Source organism: Macrosteles quadrilineatus, unplaced genomic scaffold (assembly GCF_028750875.1).
Source record: "Macrosteles quadrilineatus isolate MER2022 unplaced genomic scaffold, UCM_ALF_1.0 Scaffold_6__1_contigs__length_79288215, whole genome shotgun sequence".
Classification (NCBI taxonomy): domain Eukaryota; kingdom Metazoa; phylum Arthropoda; class Insecta; order Hemiptera; family Cicadellidae; genus Macrosteles; species Macrosteles quadrilineatus.
In genome coordinates, this window is record NW_026542599.1 from 70416598 (window position 1) to 70435577 (window position 18980).

At 38.7% G+C, this 18980-nt stretch overlaps 1 protein-coding gene across 1 annotated transcript in view; it reads left to right on the forward strand.

Moving 5' to 3' along the window:
• The window catches only part of LOC128997616 (uncharacterized), an 81621-nt gene that overhangs the window by 55765 nt on the left and 6876 nt on the right, over positions 1–18980 (forward strand). Inside the window, exons 3-28 of the mRNA XM_054423255.1 lie at positions 312–423; positions 1215–1319; positions 4413–4592; positions 5218–5418; positions 5942–6100; positions 6863–7026; positions 8582–8690; positions 9344–9469; positions 10305–10568; positions 11476–11640; positions 12860–13066; positions 13351–13451; positions 14133–14320; positions 15588–15813; positions 16338–16462; positions 16948–17061; positions 17103–17210; positions 17252–17367; positions 17522–17657; positions 17699–17806; positions 17848–17955; positions 17997–18104; positions 18146–18253; positions 18436–18537; positions 18583–18696; positions 18879–18980. Of these exons, the coding sequence (XP_054279230.1) occupies positions 340–423; positions 1215–1319; positions 4413–4592; positions 5218–5418; positions 5942–6100; positions 6863–7026; positions 8582–8690; positions 9344–9469; positions 10305–10568; positions 11476–11640; positions 12860–13066; positions 13351–13451; positions 14133–14320; positions 15588–15813; positions 16338–16462; positions 16948–17061; positions 17103–17210; positions 17252–17367; positions 17522–17657; positions 17699–17806; positions 17848–17955; positions 17997–18104; positions 18146–18253; positions 18436–18537; positions 18583–18696; positions 18879–18980 (3628 nt within the window). The 5' untranslated portion in view covers positions 312–339. The remainder of the gene's footprint in view (positions 1–311; positions 424–1214; positions 1320–4412; positions 4593–5217; positions 5419–5941; positions 6101–6862; positions 7027–8581; positions 8691–9343; positions 9470–10304; positions 10569–11475; positions 11641–12859; positions 13067–13350; positions 13452–14132; positions 14321–15587; positions 15814–16337; positions 16463–16947; positions 17062–17102; positions 17211–17251; positions 17368–17521; positions 17658–17698; positions 17807–17847; positions 17956–17996; positions 18105–18145; positions 18254–18435; positions 18538–18582; positions 18697–18878) is intronic.

Below are 18980 nucleotides of genomic sequence, written 5' to 3' on the forward strand. Positions count from 1 at the left end.
TAGTCTATGATTAAGAAAGAAGGAATCTATACACAAATAACTTTACGAGAAGGAAATATTTAAAGTACTGTATAAAGTACTTAAAAGTAAAAGTATGAGAAAGGATTCTCCTTCTTTCTGAAGAAGCCCTCCAGTAGGGACGGATTATCAAATTAATTGTGTGAACTTTTATTTGTTGTCAACTGCTTGGACCTCTTTTCTTGGGCAAGTCAGTGTTGTCCATTTCTTCTTTCTTTCTATAAATCCAATTCTAGTGCTATTTCCTTGAATGTTTATGATGTGTGTGTGACTTGACTTGTGTGTTGTTGCAGGATGGTCGACTGATGTTGGCGGGGGCAGATGGGCAACTCTGGCTCTCAGGCGGGGACGGGCGGGGACACTAGGCGGGGCTGGGCACACTCTTATCCTCGCCCTGCCCATAAGGTGAAGCATAGGCTACATGCTCACTATAGTTTATATGATGGAACCTGTCTCCTGAACCTCCATCGTTCCAGGTTCCATTACACAGACTATAGTTAATATGGTTACATTTAAGTTGATTACACATACTAATGTCATGCAGTAGTGTTTCTCAACTTGTGTTACGCATAGTACTATTGGCGAATGTAGTAGTCCATTCATAGGTCATGGGTTCAAATCCCGCCAATCACTAATGGATTTTAAACAATTTACTCGTAGTAACTCGTAGCTGGAAAATTGGTTATTTAGATTAGGTAAATTAGATTATGTGAAATATTTTTGTCCATCGAGTGGTAAATCAGAAAAGAAGGTTGAGAAACACACAGTGCATGTGGCTAGACATTTTAAACCAAAGGTCAACCAAGTCACTTAATTACCTCCATGAATTATTATTACCAGTTAAGAAGGGAAGGTGTACGGTATTTTAACTCGATGAGTGAAGGATGAGTGTAGAATGCAGTGAGATGCATTGTGTAGCTTTGTTACTGAGTATATATAAGATTTGGTTGTAGCTCAGTCCTACCTGTGAGACCCAACTCACACACACACTCAATGAAGTGTCCTATCCACCACAAACTGTTTCTTTTCTAAACTTTTGCTCAAGATCAACCAGTGACTTTTTGAGTTTCTTAGCACTATAACTGCTCAGCTAGTTATATAATAGTGAGCTAAAACTATTTTGATTGAGTTTGCCGTAGATGGGGATTCAAATGAATATTCTAAATGCCTGTTTGACCGAGGTATGTTTGTCACAGGTGTTGCCTGAGAGGGTGCCAGGGCAGCGGTTGAGACTAACTCACAACGGAAACATCCTACACAGCGGCGGAACTCTGACTGGGCGTAAACATGTCAACCATCAGGTAACACATGACAACCAGCTGGTAAACTTAATATATCAACCACCAGCTAATATGGGACATACCAACCACCAAATCAAACAAATGTGCCAAACATTTCTGGTAATATACAACTAAATCTGCCAACAATCTGGCAATATACGACGAACCTGCTAACCATCTGGCGAACTTGACCTAACTAACTATTACCTTGGCAAAACATAACATGCCAACTAGTAGTTGTAAAACGTGATATACATTCCACTGCCAAACTGGTTGTTAAAACAATGGTTTCACTCACCAGGTCAGGGGAAGCGAGCTGGTCTAGTAGTAGAGCGCAGGACTTCGGTCCCTGAGGTCCCGGGTATAAATTCCGCCAAATCACCAATGGATTTTAAGTTATAATACCACAACCCCTGGGTCTAGCCTGAAGTAATGTGAAAAACAATCCCGGGCTCATGCCTAGCATCCTAGGAAAAAAAAAATCTACCAGTTCAACTTTTCCAAAGATTCCAGTACACAATAATAATGGTAATATGATGAATAATAATCCTTGGGATGAAAGCCATGTTCGATTTTGATTAAATTTGGTATGTTGGTACTATCCATGGTATCTCCAGGTGTTTTATTTTATTTTGGAAATTTATTTTTAATGATAATAAAAAAAAACCCATAAAATTTTTTTTACAAAAACAAGCTCAAATAATTTTTATCATAAATTAATATGTTATGATCCTTTTCATTCTAAACAAATTAGTATAACCCCCAATTCTATAAACATTAGGATTCCAAAATTATTGCAACTTTTGAGACTTTCCCCATAAAATATCATAGTTACTCCCACCAATTGCCCATGAGAAGGGTTGTTGACAAGCTGGGACAAAGATACTGTTTATTTGAAATCAATATCCATAACATTCCGTGGGTTACAAGAATGTAGTCAGAGGAGATGCAGTTGGCAGTTGGCACACATGTTCTGGTCGGATGCAGAGATTGGTATGCCTGGAGCACAGCCAACTACCAACTTTCACCTCTCAGCTGTTCGTTAACATTACGTCAGCTGATTATTGAAACACTCCTGTGCTCGGAATACCATTAACTCCACTTTATATAACACATATCAACGGTTCACACCATCACACTTCCTTTATTTCTCAATGGAATTCATTACATTTTTGGTTACGAGAAGTTCAGAAGTGTTGACATGTGATATTTGATAGTGTTAGGCATATCTTTGGTAACACTGAGAAGTAATTATTTCCCTATGGTAGTACTTACAGTAAGAAAATGACAGTTTAGTAAACAAATTGTAAAATAAGTGGTAATAATGAATTACTGAATGTATATACATAATGATGGATTTTAGATATTTGAGATGAGTGTTCAACCGCTATTTTCACTCTTCACAGTAAGGTCGTATGGAAGCGATGTTAGTCATGTGGTAGAGTATATTACTTCGGTCTCGGAGGTCGTGGGTTCAAATACTGTCAATCACCAATGGATTTTGTCTAAGTAATAACGCCATCCCCTCTGGACCTAACATGAAGTAATTTTGAAAAAAACTTCAGACTAAAACCGAGAGGTATAAAAAAAAGTTTAAGAATAAACTTAATTACTTTCTCAATACAGTGACAATTATTTTTGTACTTTTGAAGCTGAAATACAAATGCAATGTCAGTGTAGAATAAAGTTGGATAACCTTTCTAGCTTTGCTACCAACGGTCAGCCGTTTATTTAGCCAACACCATAAAAGACCAATGATCAAGGACAACTAGGTCCAGTTACCATTTTATACCATTTTGGATTGGAGTCTTCAACTTTACTAAGTTAGTAGGTTAAATTATTGCACCTTTGTATTGTTTTACAAATACTGAGTAACAGAAGTATACAGTGATATTGCTAGATTTAAATTAGATTATAGGTCCTTCTCAGATGTGAATTTTCAAAAGTTTAACATGAAGTATTAGCAAATTTCCCATGTAGGGAATATGATATAACTGTAGGTCTACTGTTAAATAAATAAATAAACATGTTCTTAATAGCCCAGCGTTTTTCTGATTCATATCAGTATTTTCAGAACAACTTTTGTCATTAAGTTATCAAAAGTTGTAGTTAAAATATAGACCCGGTGGCCAGTAAAAGATGAAATTTTAAGTAAATGAACTCAAACCAGAACAAATTTGGCAGTTCAAGAGAATTAAATAAATAAATTAATTCATGTGGATATGAAATTTTATTGGGCACTTAGTGGTCCTAGGGTTATATAAAATGTCTAGCAACTGGTCAGTGATGATAGTTCAAATTAAGTGAGACACATATGAAAACTTTAATTGTTACCTTGAATCTAATTAGTAAGTATGTTCAGAGGAAGGCAGGAACGTCGTCAATCATAGACCGATTGTTTCTTTTTTTAAGCGAAACCATTAAAAAATGCAACGTATCCAAGATCATGGATAAATATGAGCTCACTAAAACGTAGAAGTCATTATACAAGAAACAGAATGTCTTGAAAATGACATACAGAGGTGCAGATACTGTTTTGAAATTGTTGTCGTATCACTTGGCTGAAAGCACTGAATCACAAGTTAGTTTGTATTCACACAAAAGGGGGGTTATTTACTGTAAGGAAAGACGGCCAGATAAAAAGCTATGGTCTAGACTTGAGGTGACGAGCTATTAAATGGGCAATTAATTACCTGAGAAGAGCCTGATGTGTATAGGAACGGACAAAACAAGAATATTGCGACTAACTCCACGTGGATGCCAAATAGGACTACACGTCGACCACGTCACTTGAAAATACAATGGTTCTTAGAGGGTTCTGGCAATTCGTCTGTCAATCAGAAGCGTGAAAGAGGCTTACAAGCCACCAGGTGTGTTATGGGTAGCACACAAACAAATGGACTTTCTTGACTGGTGGGAGATTTGAGAGGGCTTAGCATGAATCAAAGAAAGAACCGGAATCTATTTAAAAAATTTTTATTGAAGCTAAATAATAATAATTTTGATATAGAGAGAGGGTGACTTAGTAAAAACAAATAAAATAACTGTTACTTCTCAAAGATATAAATATGTGAATTTCAAACACCCAGGACTGATTTACTTTTATTTTCACAGGTGCGTCCCCGCAGTTCCAGTCAAGGCAGCCACTATGAGCCTACCAAAGTGTTGTACGGCAGCGAGCCTGACCTACGATTCACCGGGAGGGAGTACGAGAACCACAGTCCTGCCAAACTGCGCATCTCTCGGTCCCGCAAGAAATACAAGGCTCCTCCCGCACCACAACACAGCAACGGGGTCAGTATCTCAATGGTAACAGTTGTAGTGGGAATCACCGGAAAATATATCCATCACGATTAATAAAAATAGTGTTTATGACAAAATTGGTATATTATACCGTCCTCGGTTAAGTAACTTCCTTAGCCTAATTAATAAATACACGGAGATTTGGCAAATGGATAGAACTATACTTTTCCATGTAAAAACTGTGGCTAGTTTTAGAGTAAAAATGCATATAGTTGATTTTGGAGGGACTTGAAAAATTTGCAGATGAAAATACCCAGAGAATAGTCATATTCAAGAATCTTTATTCTTAAGTAAACATAGTTGAACATGAACGGTAGGTGTATTTTGTTTGAGTTTCTCTGTGTGGTTCATAACAAAACTAGACCTGCATGGAAAGAATTCTATTTGTGTTAATGTGTTAAAGGATGGAAACAGAATTCCCAAGATTCGTAGGAAACTTAGGTCAAACGACCAGTTTTAAAATTTAGGACGAATTAACCAACCTTGCCGAACAGAGGCGGTTAATCCGATTTACGTTCTGGGTTCAGTTAACAGAGGGTTTATTATATTTCCCCGTCAATCCGTTTACGTTTTGTTTTATAGAATTTGTTAAAGAATTGCTTTGTTGGCTCTGCAGATGGACAGTTCATCACCAGACTCGTATCAACACTGGGAGATGACGGGGGCAGAGGTGGTTGCCCCCGTCAGGCGACTCAGGCTGTTCAAGACCAAGGCAGAGAGTAGCAAAAGGCGGGGGGAGGCACACCATCACCCTCCGCCCCCGCCAGGCCCTCTACAGCGCAGTCTCTCCTCCCCTCAGTTCCAGATAATCAGCCCAGTGAGTCGAGTTAGATGTTGGAGTGTATTGTTTTTTATGAAATATCAGGTGTACAGGCATGTGAAAAAAATCTGCGTTTGAAATGGATCGTACAAATTTGTCATAAAACATTTAACCCTAGAGTCTATTGCCTCAACGCGAGAGCTCGCACAATGTAAATATTTACCCCATCATTTTTTATTGGATTCAATATAAAAATAAGCAATTTGTTCGGAACATTCAAAAATCAATATAAACTATATAATACTTATATTAACTATTTTTGAAAAAAAAATTCAATATTTAAGCTTACTGTTTAGGAATTAGGCTATACAAGTTTCTAAGTACTTCTTGAACCTTGGAGACACTTTTACCTCAATTAGGACAGCTCAAGGTAGTCTAGATTTCTTAGACAGATATCACGTCTGACATTATTCCGAGAGAGTTTTTGTGTTTGTTCTTGTTGCACTAGTTCTGAAGCCAGCATTATACACATTCACTAAGCTAACATTTTCCTAGAGTTACGTTCAATCTATGATCACAGGCAGAACTTCTAGAAGCAGCAGAGAAGCTGAGGCCTGTTCGAGAACCTCCGGTTGGTAAAGCCGCAGACAGTCCACCCCTTGGTCATAGAGCTCGGGAGAGCTACAACAAACCTGCGAACAAGGAGAACAAGTCAAACAACCCACAACGAACACCCAAGGTACGGTAGGGAAATTCGTTTTACAGCCCTTGAAATCCTTTTTGTTTAAATAGGATTTTTTGAAAATGTGTAGCGTTCAGGAGAGTTAGGTGACCTGAGAAAACACTGTTCAGACCTAATAGATACACAAATAAACTATCACAAAACATAACACTGATATTTCATCCTAAAATATGACTTTAAGGGATAAATTAGTACATAAATAAAGGGAAACCTACTCACTTAACAACAGATAAATCCATTTAAATGATTTAGAAAAAAGTTTTGTCTACCATCTGCTTTAGATGTCCTTCACCAGGTTTTGAACAAACTTGATCAAAAAACTACCCAAGTGTTCTTACAGTTGCTTGTGCATATGCAACAAGTAGGCTTAGTCCAGATGATGTTGGAGGAATTGGTCATTAGCAGGAGTTAAATATGCCATACTCGCTAAAAGCCCTGTGTAATCGAGGCTATATAGAAAAAACTGATGTTAGTTGATATGTTGGTAGGCCTAGTTGAAATGAATCAAATATAATTTTTGTCTTATTAAGCAGATTTTAGTGCCTAAAGGGGATTGTTCTCCATAAAACAGACATCTAAGTTGTGACATATCAACTAATTCTATCACATTTCATATATCTTATGTAAAAGTGATTTTTAATCTCCTAAAACATCGAAAGATTGGTTTTCACTAATCATAAACATGAGTTTGCTGGCTAGTAAAACTACTTTACCTCTCGAGAAGAGTATACCAGAAGTTATTGACCTACATTGATCCAGCAGGATGAGCTCCTGTCCAGAGGAAGGAGTCAACCGATCCAGAGGTTAAGAGGAGACGGTGGCGGGGAGAGGAGAGGGAGGGGAGAGGGTTCTCCCGCTCAGGAGTCTACGCCTGAACCTCCTCCTAGCAGACGACACAACCACGACAAGAACTGGCCGGAGATGTAAGTAGCAACAGACACTGCTGTCTTAAAAACATGTTGTTTTCTTGATTTCATCTACAACAGATAGTTGCAATTAATTGGTTTTTCAATGGTGGATCAATATATTACCTAGAAGTGCTTCAACAGCCAATCTAAACTTTTGGTCTATGTGAGATGACGGCGTTGTTAAATTAGTGAAAATATTGGTTGAAGTTTGAAAGGCATTGCTTTAATCCATCTTCAAGGCACCATCCAAAACTTTGGCCATTATTTTCGCCAATTCAACAATGTGGTCCTCTCCCAAATACCAAGATTCAACTTTCAAATGGTTTAATATTGGATCACCTGTGTTATCAGTAGAATAAGAAGTAAGAAGTAGAATAAAGAACTGTTTAACAATTTTGTTTATGAAACTAAATTTTTAGGCCTCACCTTAAATAGCACACTTAATTGGACCTCACATGTTGACAACTTATGTAATAAAATCAGCTCAAGTATTTTTGCTATTAGACGCTTATATCCATTATGCAACAGAGAAATCTTAAGAAAGGTTTACTTTGCTACTATTCACTCACATATTTCTTACGGTATAGAAATTTATGGAGGAACAAGTAAATTAAATTTAAACAAAATTTTACATTTACAAAAAGAAGCCATTAGGTGTATCCTTAATCTCGATATAAAAGAATCCTGTAAAAATCATTTTAAAGAATTAGAGTTCTTTACCGTTTTCAGTCTCTATATTTATAAGACGATAATGTATGTTAAAAATCATGAATAAGAACTTCAAAGACAGAAAGACGTACATAATTATAACACTAGAAACAAACTAAACTTCATAACTAAAAAACATAAAAAAGAAAAATTTAAGGAGAGTCCTAATTATATTGGAATCAAATTCATGCATTCCCTCCCCAGCAGTATTAGAAACAAAAGTAGCGTAAATAAATTCAAAAATAAACTTAAGGGGTTTTTAATTTATAGCGAATTTTATAGTTTGGAAAGTTTTGAACACTGTAACAAAAAAACTGTATGACTAAGCAAGTAGGGAAGTAGGTGAAATCATGTGAAGTAGTTTTAGGTTGATGACACATTCATGTACACTTGTTGTATGTATTGAATAAAGATTTATTGATTGATTGATTGATTGAATGTGATTGCAATGACACCTAGCTCTGGTACACTATCTTGGAAGGAATCAAAAGAATGAATAACTTTGATCGTTGGAAGCTTGATGTAATCTTTTTCACTCACTTAAAACATAAACACGTAACACGCATGACTAGATAAATTGAATTGGGGTAAAATTAAATCAGCACAACCTGGCAGGAGTTTAGATCTAGACTGCTTTCATTTTGATATTTTCCCTGAAGATAGTTAAGTCACATTCTAAAGTGTTTGGGGACTAGTGCTGTGATCAAGTCAGACAAATAAAAAGGTTTATATTCCTGATTGTCGCCTTGTGGTCCAATCAATTGGTCTGTAAACACCCCAACCAAAAATTTAAAACCCTATGCATGAATGTCAATGAGATTCCTAGTTCTAAATGCAACCTTAAGCTTAGTTTGTATTACAGCACTCCAACAACCAAGCCGACTGCTCCTGTGAAGACTTTCTACTTTGGCATGAACGAAGACGAGCTTCAAAACACAAGCTCAGGAGCAGGCTCCGAGGACAATCCTGAGGTTAGTAAAGATAAGATTATCTTTTCTGATTGTTATCTCTACTTCCAGTAAATTTTGAAACCATCCCTGATAGGCTAAGTATTAATTGATCAATAGTTTTCCTTAGATTCTCTTTTAACATCTCTGTGCTATGAAAGTTGTGATGCAAGAGTCGATCATGATGTTGCCGTTTTGGGAGATTAGAAATTCCTGTACCTAACTATCACTAATGAGTAATGAATGCCTTAAACAGTGACAATGGCCCAAACCAAAACATATGAAGCATGTATGAAAAGTTTGTGAAATAAACATTCTCTCCTCTCTCTATTTTTATAATTTTTTAAATTATTTTTATTTACAAGTAAATACTAATAACTTAGTTTCATTTTAAAATGGTAAATTTTGAACTTTAAACATGGAAAACCTTGAATTGTCTTAGTATTTTACTTTTATGTCTTGCTAAGAAAAGGATACATATCTAGTTATGGCATAGACTCCTGAGCATGAGAACCTTCTCTTCATTCTGTCTTCCCCTCGCCTTCTAGATAGGTTGACTACTGTACATTCTAACTATGATAAGGAATCCATTGCAACGTTCAAATCAAGCAATCGTACACAGGGGTTTGTAAGACAATGATTATTGGTAAGCTGCATTGTATGGTTGTGTTGTACAGGTAGACAGGTTCGCCGCCAGTATACAACGTAGGATTCCGTCCAACCCTACCCAACCTCCACCCCTGGTCACTCACAACACCTCAGGCAGCGACAGTCTCAGCAGCAACGACCCTGTGGGCGAGGAAGTGAGTAACTAACTACAAACTTATAGGATGTAACTTAGAGCAAAAGGAATTCATGTGAGGATATCAGGTTTATCTGAATACGAAAATGTGCTCTCTAGGACAGGAAATACAACAATCATTAAATCGGATATTTCGTTGTCAATAATAGCTGATGTTATTTTCAACCGAGAAATTTTTGAGTTGGGAAGAGAAATGTCTTTTAATGGTGGCTGTAAAGAGAAAGCTAACCTAGGCACTTTGGTTTATGTTACATCCTTAAACTTAGGGTAGGAATAGAATTTAGGCTGAGTAATGATATTCAAGCTTTTTGACACATTTAACTAAAACATAAGCACAGATTTTTTTAGGAGTAGAGTTCAGCTAGCATATCTGAGAAAATGAAAGTCCAGTGGGTAATAGATAGGCCTACACAATAAAAGAACACAAAATGCAACACAGATATTTTCGTCCTGATGTAAGACTTCTTCAGAAAGTAGGTCGAAGAGACAAGAAATTAGCCCCTGGGCTCTAATTTTCTCAGGTTAACTAGCTGTACTCTATTCTTTTTCAGAAAATTCCTTACCAGCCGATAGGCATTCCTTTTAAATATAAAACACAATCATATTACAAATGTTTGTACTAACAGACACTGTATAGGATTTTCTAAAACCAAACATTTTACTTTGTATCTTATCTTAAAAGCTTTTATTTTGTAAATTTCGTAACCTTTGATAAGTTCTTTGAGAATGGTAGTCCTCTGGAATCTCAATAAGTAAATTTTATCTGAAAGTCAGAAACCTTTTTAACATTTGTAAAGAAGTATCAGAGACATTTCGACGATGATGTTTGTTTACAGAGCAGTCCGCAGATCTCCCTACAGTTGCGCCCCATCCTGCCCCGCAAACAGCTGGAGATTCCCCGCTTCTCCCCCACAGCTGCGTGGAGGCTACTGGCAGCTCTTGAGTCGCCCCCGCCTAGTGATGGAGGTGAGGGTGAGGCGGAGGATGAGCTGATCATGCCCCCGACACCTCGGCGGGGCGATAAGAGCGGAGACAGTGGCATCAGCGGGGATGCTAGCCCTCAACATCAGGACTCTACACACTATTCCCCACACATAAGGGTAACTTGGAGAACAATTGGCTACAGTTATAAACCAATGCTATATCAAACAATTTAGTAGTATTCTAAAACTTGTTCTGGATATTGACCTTAAAGTCAAGAGTGCATGTGTGCAATTTTTGAGCCGAGTCGAGCTTAGCCCAAAAACTCAAAGGATTTTTGCACCTAGTCAGTAAATCAAACCATGCTGATTAATATGTTTTATTATTATGCTGTTAGATGTTTTGTCTTTGTTTTTGTATATACGGTCAAAAAATATAATTTCTGTTTAGGTATATAGTCATTTATTTGAAGAAATACTGTATTCATAATTATGTCCCTATACTATTTTGATTGATACTACTACATCAACAATTAATGTATACTGCATTGAGCAATAAAGAATTTTCAATTTCAATACGGATTTGACATTTTGACACATTCATGTCCCATGTACAATATGAATCAGGTTTTTGTCATTGATTGGGTGAGTGGACATGAATCACACTTCTTTGTACAGGGTATGCCAGAAGTAAACAGCCAAAACCAAATTAAGGGAATTTTCTCTTTAATTGAATTTTGACCCATGGAACCATTTTTCCGAGCTGTAATAAGCTCTAATAGTGGTGTCATTACTTTGTTTGTGGTTTCGGTGGTTTGTAATATTTACATTGGTTTTTAAACATTTTTTCTGTGTTATTTGGTCTTTCTGCCGCCGACTTAGGTCAGATTATCAAGACTTCTGTATCTGTGGAGTTATGTTTACAATTTTGAATGCTATATTTAAAGGTTAATACAATCGTATGTAATATCAAAATTTTGCAATGCTTGGTTTGTTATATTTACGTACAGGTTAAGTGTTAGAAAGGGCTATGTGGCCCTACTTTACCTGTCTAGATAAATAATTGTTCATTTCATATGTTTTGCAGGCTGCGTGGACTCCTCAGCAAGATCTGGAGGAGACCAGTTCAGACGGAGGGTTGGAGTCCGCCCCCCTCTCCCCTGAGAGTTTACCGCTCGCCAAGTTCTCCCCTCGCTTCTCCCTGTCCCTCCCGAGGGATGATCGGCTGGCCGTCTACACACAGACAGACAAGGTGTTTATTTTTTATTTTTTGTGTTTCGATACCATTGGGTTTTTGTAAGGGAACAGTTCAAAATCTAGTCTTGTCGAGGTTTTTTTTAGATAGCCTCGTTAATTGATAGATCAATGACAAATGGCATCTGGGTATAGCAGCGATGTCTCTTAAAATCATAGTAACCTTCAGATTTTATGACGAGCACTATAACCACTATTGCCAACTTACCAGCAAACCTGCCAATATTTTACCAATATTTTCAATACATAAGATATCCCCTAACTTCTCATTTCTTTTGACCACTGATCTAGCACTCTGTAGCTATATTCTTCATCATTTTATACCCCACATCTTAAGCTTGTTTAAATTTTCTGCACCTGATCTATTCTTTTCCATAACTATCTTACTGCATTCATTTTTCTTAAGTAATTTTCATTTTACTGGATGTTTAAAAAATAATGGTGCAATAAGCTGATGATTCCAACAATGGAAAGAGCTTGTTTATTTTTTTATATGGTTATCTTTTGCATTGAATACTTGATTAACTGTGTTACAGACTTGTTTATTAAATAACTATTACCAACCTATGAAAAATGGTTTCAGTGCCAGAGTTTGTTTGAAGCAGAGCTGTTGCAGCTAATCAATGTACAGTAGAGTCCCGAAAACTCGGCGTAATGTGGACTGGAAGGGTGCAGAGTTTTTGAAATGCCAGGTTATCAAGAACTAAAGTTAAAAATAAGAGCAATACAATTTTTCAGCTTTTTAATCGCCTTTTTTAATTAGATTTATATTACAAGTCAGTATTAAGTCAGTATTAAGATATAGTACAACAAATCCTTAGTACGAGTTGCAAATGATTATACTTGAGCTGGCTTGTGTCCATGTTTAACTCGGACTCAAAAAATCACTAATTTTCTGATCCAGGTGATGGCCGAGTTATCTAGTGCTGAGTTTGCGGGACTCTACTGTAATTAATTACCAATATGCAGAACAACGTAGAGGTGCAATAACTTGCGTTGAGTAGTCACAACGCTTATGAGCTTGATCTATCTCTGACACACAAAATGCTAAACAAGTCTATCACAGTTATCAAGTAGCCTAGGCAAAACTTGGACCTCTTTCCATTCTTGGTTATTAACAGCTGATGTACTCAAGGCAAACTGAAAATCCTCCTGTTTAGTTTTGCACACCCATTATCTTTCATCAAAATAATCACATTTCTTTTAATCCTTTACAGACAAAAGAAGAAGACAGTTTCCAAAGCCTGAAGAAGCTGAAGAGGTCAATGTCAGGCGCGTTGGCTCTAAGTCGCTGTGGCACCAAGGAGACTGGTGCTAGTAGTCTACCTCTAGACAACAACTGGGTGTTGAGCCGTAGTGTTCCTAACTCTCTCAACACTAGCTTGCAGAGGTGGAGCTCCTCTAGTCCCTCGTCTCCTGACCAGGTAGGCTTTGGAGTCCTGTAAAATCAGCTGGAGTCGGTTAAATCAGCTGGAGTCTTGTAAAGTCATCTGAAATCCTGTAAAATCAGCTGGAGCCGGTTAAAATCAGCTGGAGTCTTGTAAAGTCAGCTGGAATCCTGTAAAATTAGCTGGGAGTCGGTTAAAATCAGCTGGAGTCTGGTCAAATCAGCTGGAGTCAGGTTCATTCATTCAGTCATTCATTTACGGCTTACATTACAAAGCCTCTGAGATCTTTAACCAGGTGTTTACCGTTGTCTGTTGTACAGGAAGAGGAGTTGTCTGTGGTAAAGCAGCCTTCGTTCTCATACCTGGCGACCGGAGGACACGTCATGTACCTGCCAGAGTACTCTACCCCCCGGTCTCACAGGTTAGTTTCCACAAACCTACAGAGTAGATTTATTGGGTGAACAACTCAGAAAAGCAATATCAATATTATTTATTACTTTCTTTATCCAAGATTATTTCTAGATACTTACAGTATAATCTTATCAACTTATTTAAAGGACTGTTGCTGATTTATACTTTTGAACAAAACTTTAAATTTGTTATGTAAGGATTTGTGTTCAAATATAAGGTTTACCTATATGATAAAGACTCCACTCCAAAAGGAAGGGGATGTGTTGGCATTTTTGCACTTTAAAACCTCAACGTAAGCAATTTGTTTCCAAAACATTTTTAGAGCTCAAGAAAAGAAATAATTTGGTACATTGAAGTTTTGTTGTGCACTTAATGATCACAGAAAAAATTCCAAAAACTGTAAGTTAAAAATGCTCATGTTTTTTAATGGAGGCTGGGTAAAATGTTGTAGTTTGCTTGTTTATGGTTATAACTTTATCAAATTTGGAAAATTTATTTATTTCATACTAAACTATTAACATTTTATATAAAATTATTTTTATTAGGTTCCCTGTAGCAGCAAACCAAAAGAAATATTTTAGTGAAAATCAAATAAGCACATAGAACCTAATCTGCAGGTTTGCTGCAGAGAGTGTATTTTTATTCACTAGGTCTCCCCCACAGTATGGAATAAAAATTCCTGGTGTTGCAGGGACAGAGAGAGGACGCCGGCAGCTCTCTCGCTCTCCAAGTCCTGTGAGGACCTCAGTCAGCTAACGCCAGGGGTGTTGCGAGCGATGGAGCCCAAGGGGCGCAAGAAGTTCACCTTCCAGAGCACCATCCGGCAGATCGAGAGGCGGCGGCTGGCGGAGAAACTGTCCAAGGAGGCGGAGCAGAAAGGTATAATCCTGGGTGCAAACACTCTAGAATCTCTGTTAACCAAAATAAACAGCGGGCAGGTCATTAATTCTACAAATGGCTTTTGAACAACCCTTTTTATTCTCTAAAAGATTTTTTTGAAATGCCTTTTATTAATTTTTAAGTAGGAGCTAGCAAATTTATCAAATTACTGTTGGATTTAGTTGGTTATGGGGTTTAATAACTTTCATTATTCTAAATGCCTTGCATTTTTCTGAACAATAAGATTATTTGGTTGTAATATTAAAGTATGTATTGTAACATGTCTCCTTGTGTGTAGTATTCTTGTAAATATTGTATATTGTATTCATGCTAGTTTATAGTTTAGTTAGTATATTGACTATGCTAGTTTTAGCAGTTTTTCGGACATTGTCAATAATTTGTATAAATTCACAAGACAATAAACACATTTCATTTCATTAGGATAACTAAAATTTCTGTAAATGCTTTTCACCGTTTAAAGTTCAGGTAATAATGTAACTAAAGTACTTGCCAAGGTGGTATAATTAACTTTAAGGCCTAATATGGGTCCAATCACAGAGAAGTGTACAGAGGAATCTTGCTTATGGAGCGACCGTGCGCTTTCAGTTCTAGGATGTTGTACCGGAAATATACTTGTGATGAGAAAAAGCCCGAACAGTGAGCGGTGAGAACTGTGCGAAAATTCCTATCGCACAGGGCACAAGGGTCTTCCTACACCATGAGTGTTGTACATGAGGGCGAGGGGATGGTGTTGGGCTTTGCCCTATACACCAGCGGCTAGTGCTAGACACCACTTAAGTGTACTATTGAATGAGTCTGTACCTTACTTTTCTGTGGTCCTATACATTTATTTTGATTCAGCATGTTTTTCAAACTACTGCAATCCTACTGTGTTTGGCAAAATGTTCCAATTTTTTGTTTCTTCTTTTTCACAACGATTTTGCAACGATACCACCACTTTGAACAGAACTGATGGACTAGGGTCCATTTCTTTATACTTTTAGCGGACATAATTTATAATGTAGGTTCAGTGATTGATTGTAGTATGCATTTTCTAGCAATCAACAGCCTTAACGCTTAACTTTGTGCCACCCATCATTGTCACACTGCCATTTAAATGTCTAAAATTAATTTTGCTGTTTTAGTTTTCAGCTGTTTCTGTAAATTTTTATTTTGATTACTGAACATAATGTACTTGTGCTTAATTCAGTCTCTAAGTAACGTAACCATTTGAGTGCCAGTGCTCAGAACGTTTGCCATTTTACAGAGCGACAGAGACTCAATGAGCTAGAAGCAATGCGAAGGGTCGAAGAGGAGTTTCAACGCAAGCGAGAGAGAGAGAAAGCAGATATCCGTCAACAGCTGAGGTTGTACAGTCTGACGCAGGGACGAGACGCTCCAGAGGGGAAAGACGCACCACCACCTCCGTCCACGCAGGTGTTGAGTGAATACCGACAACCTAGACATGACTACAGGGACTTCACACCTCACAGGTGAAGATCATGTAAATTAGATGTGGATGTGATGAGGGGAAAGGCTCCTAACACTGAGAGTTACACTATTAAGTCGCTAGTGGTTTTACATTAATCCAATGACAATTAACAAGTGGGATGACTGTATGAAATAACTCGGTGGTGGGGAAGCAATGATTGTGCGCACATCCTGCTTGGTACTCTAATTGACACAGTAATGTCAGTAGGGGAGAAATTTTGTATAGTAAAGTTTTTTTAAGAGGTTGGCAGGCTCTTTTAAGCTTGCATTTGCCCGTCCTCATAGACTATCTGCCCGTGCGTGTAACGTATCAAGCAAAGCAAGGGGTAAGCCGGTACAGTGCAAAGGAGAACAGTACTGATAAAATGTTTGCGGCATCGCTGCCTTGAGCCTGAAGTCTGTGATGCTACCGACAGCCACCGACTCACCTAAAACAAGTTACAAAGTTTACAAGTTAACTTTTTGACCTTTCATTTAATAGTACACCTGTATACTCACCTCGAAATTTGGTTGCCTATTGTTACAGGTATCAAGAAGAACCAGTGTTGGAAGTTCCTAAGAAGTCAACGGTTCATCCGCAAGTAGTTTACCAGATGCCAAAGAGTACACAGGTCTATGTTGCGCCTCACCTGCACTCGAACAGTGGTTCAGGTTAGTCCATGGATTACAAGATAATTATTCCTAACCATTGTTAACATTACCATACAAAAATATTTTAAAAGGTTAGTTAATTTAAGAATATTTTGTTGTGAAATACTTTTATAAGGTATAAAAACCTGCAGAGTTCAAAACATAATTTACTACAATGAGTTTTATTGGTGTAGTATTTTTACTCCTCTTTGGTTATTCCCACGATTACTAGAAAAATACCGGTATGGATCATAAAAATAAACAAATGGCGTTTTTGGCACGAAAATAAACATTATTTAACATTGCTTAAATGGAACTGTCAAAACATATGTTCAATGCTATTAGTATAGGATTCGGGCCAATAACGTCATTTGTTTATGTTAATGATCCATACCGGTATTTTTCTAGTAATTGTGGTTATTCCTAAGAGATATGTTTTCTTCTCTGTCCACACCCCTCTAGCTAGAGACTGTTATATTGTCAGTGTCTAACACAACTGTTGTCAGGTGTAGGCAGTGTAGGTGATGGAGGGGGAATGTCCACACCTCGCTCATCATGTTCAGACAACTATCGGAGAGACTTTGCTCACGGAGCCGTGCCTCACTCTCTAGCTAGAGACTGTTATCTTGTCAGTGTCTAACACAACTGTTGTCAGGTGTAGGCAGTGTAGGTGATGGAGGGGGAATGTCCACACCTCGCTCGTCATGTTCAGACAACTATCGGAGAGACTTTGCTCACGGAGCCGTGCCTCACTCTCTAGCTAGAGACTGTTATATTGTCAGTGTCTAACACAACTGTTGTCAGGTGTAGGCAGTGTAGGTGATGGAGGGGGAATGTCCACACCTCGCTCATCATGTTCAGACAACTATCGGAGAGACTTTGCTCACGGAGCCGTGCCTCACTCTCTAGCTAGAAACGTTTATATTGTCAGATTCTAACACAACTGTTGACAGGTGTAGGCAGTGTAGGTGATGGAGGGGGAATGTCCACACCTCGCTCATCATGTTCAGACAACTATCGGAGAGACTTTGCTCACGGAGCCGTGCCTCACTCTCTAGCTAGAAACGTTTATATTGTCAGATTCTAACACAACTGTTGTCAGGTGTAGGCAGTGTAGGTGATGGAGGGGGAATGTCCACACCTCGCTCATCATGTTCAGACAACTATCGGAGAGACTTTGCTCACGGAGCCGTGCCTCACTCTCTAGCTAGAGACTGTTATCTTGTCAGTGTCTAACACAACTGTTGTCAGGTGTAGGCAGTGTAGGTGATGGAGGGGGAATGTCCACACCTCGCTCGTCATGTTCAGACAACTATAGAAGAGACTTTGCTCACGGAGCCGTGCCTCACTCTCTAGCTAGAGACTGTTATATTGTCAGTTCCTAACACAACTGTTGTCAGGTGTAGGCAGTGTAGGTGATGGAGGGGGAATGTCCACACCTCGCTCATCATGTTCAGACAACTATCGGAGAGACTTTGCTCACGGAGCCGTGCCTCACTCTCTAGCTAGAGACTGTTATATTGTCAGTTCCTAACACAACTGTTGTCAGGTGTAGGCAGTGTAGGTGATGGAGGGGGAATGTCCACACCTCGCTCGTCATGTTCAGACAACTATCGGAGAGACTTTGCTCACGGAGCCGTGCCTCACTCTCTAGCTAGAGACTGTTATATTGTCAGTTCCTAACACAACTGTTGTCAGGTGTAGGCAGTGTAGGTGATGGAGGGGGAATGTCCACACCTCGCTCGTCATGTTCAGACAACTATCGGAGAGACTTTGCTCACGGAGCCGTGCCTCACTCTCTAGCTAGAGACTGTTATATTGTCAGTTCCTAACACAACTGTTGTCAGGTGTAGGCAGTGTAGGTGATGGAGGGGGAATGTCCACACCTCGCTCGTCATGTTCAGACAACTATCGGAGAGACTTTGCTCACGGAGCCGTGCCTCACTCTAGCTAGAGACTGTTATATTGTCAGTTTCTAACACAACTGTTGTCAGGTGTAGGCAGTGTAGGTGATGGAGGGGGAATGTCCACACCTCGCTCATCATGTTCAGACAACTATCGGAGAGACTTTGCTCACGGAGCCGTGCCTCACTCTAGCTAGAGACTGTTATATTGTCAGTTTCTAACACAACTGTTGTCAGGTGTAGGCAGTGTAGGTGATGGAGGGGGAATGTCCACACCTCGCTCATCATGTTCAGACAACTATCGGAGAGACTTTGCTCATGTTACCGTGCCTCACTCTCTAGCTAGAGACTGTTATATTGTCCGTTTCTAACACAACTGTTGTCAGGTGTAGGCAGTGTAGGTGATGGAGGGGGAATGTCCACACCTCGCTCATCATGTTCAGACAACTATCGGAGAGACTTTGCTCACGGAGCCGTGCCTCACTCTAGCTAGAGACTGTTATATTGTCAGTGTCTAACACAACTGTTGTCAGGTGTAGGCAGTGTAGGTGATGGAGGGGGAATGTCCACACCTCGCTCATCATGTTCAGACAACTATCGGAGAGACTTTGCTCACGGAGCCGTGCCTCACTCTA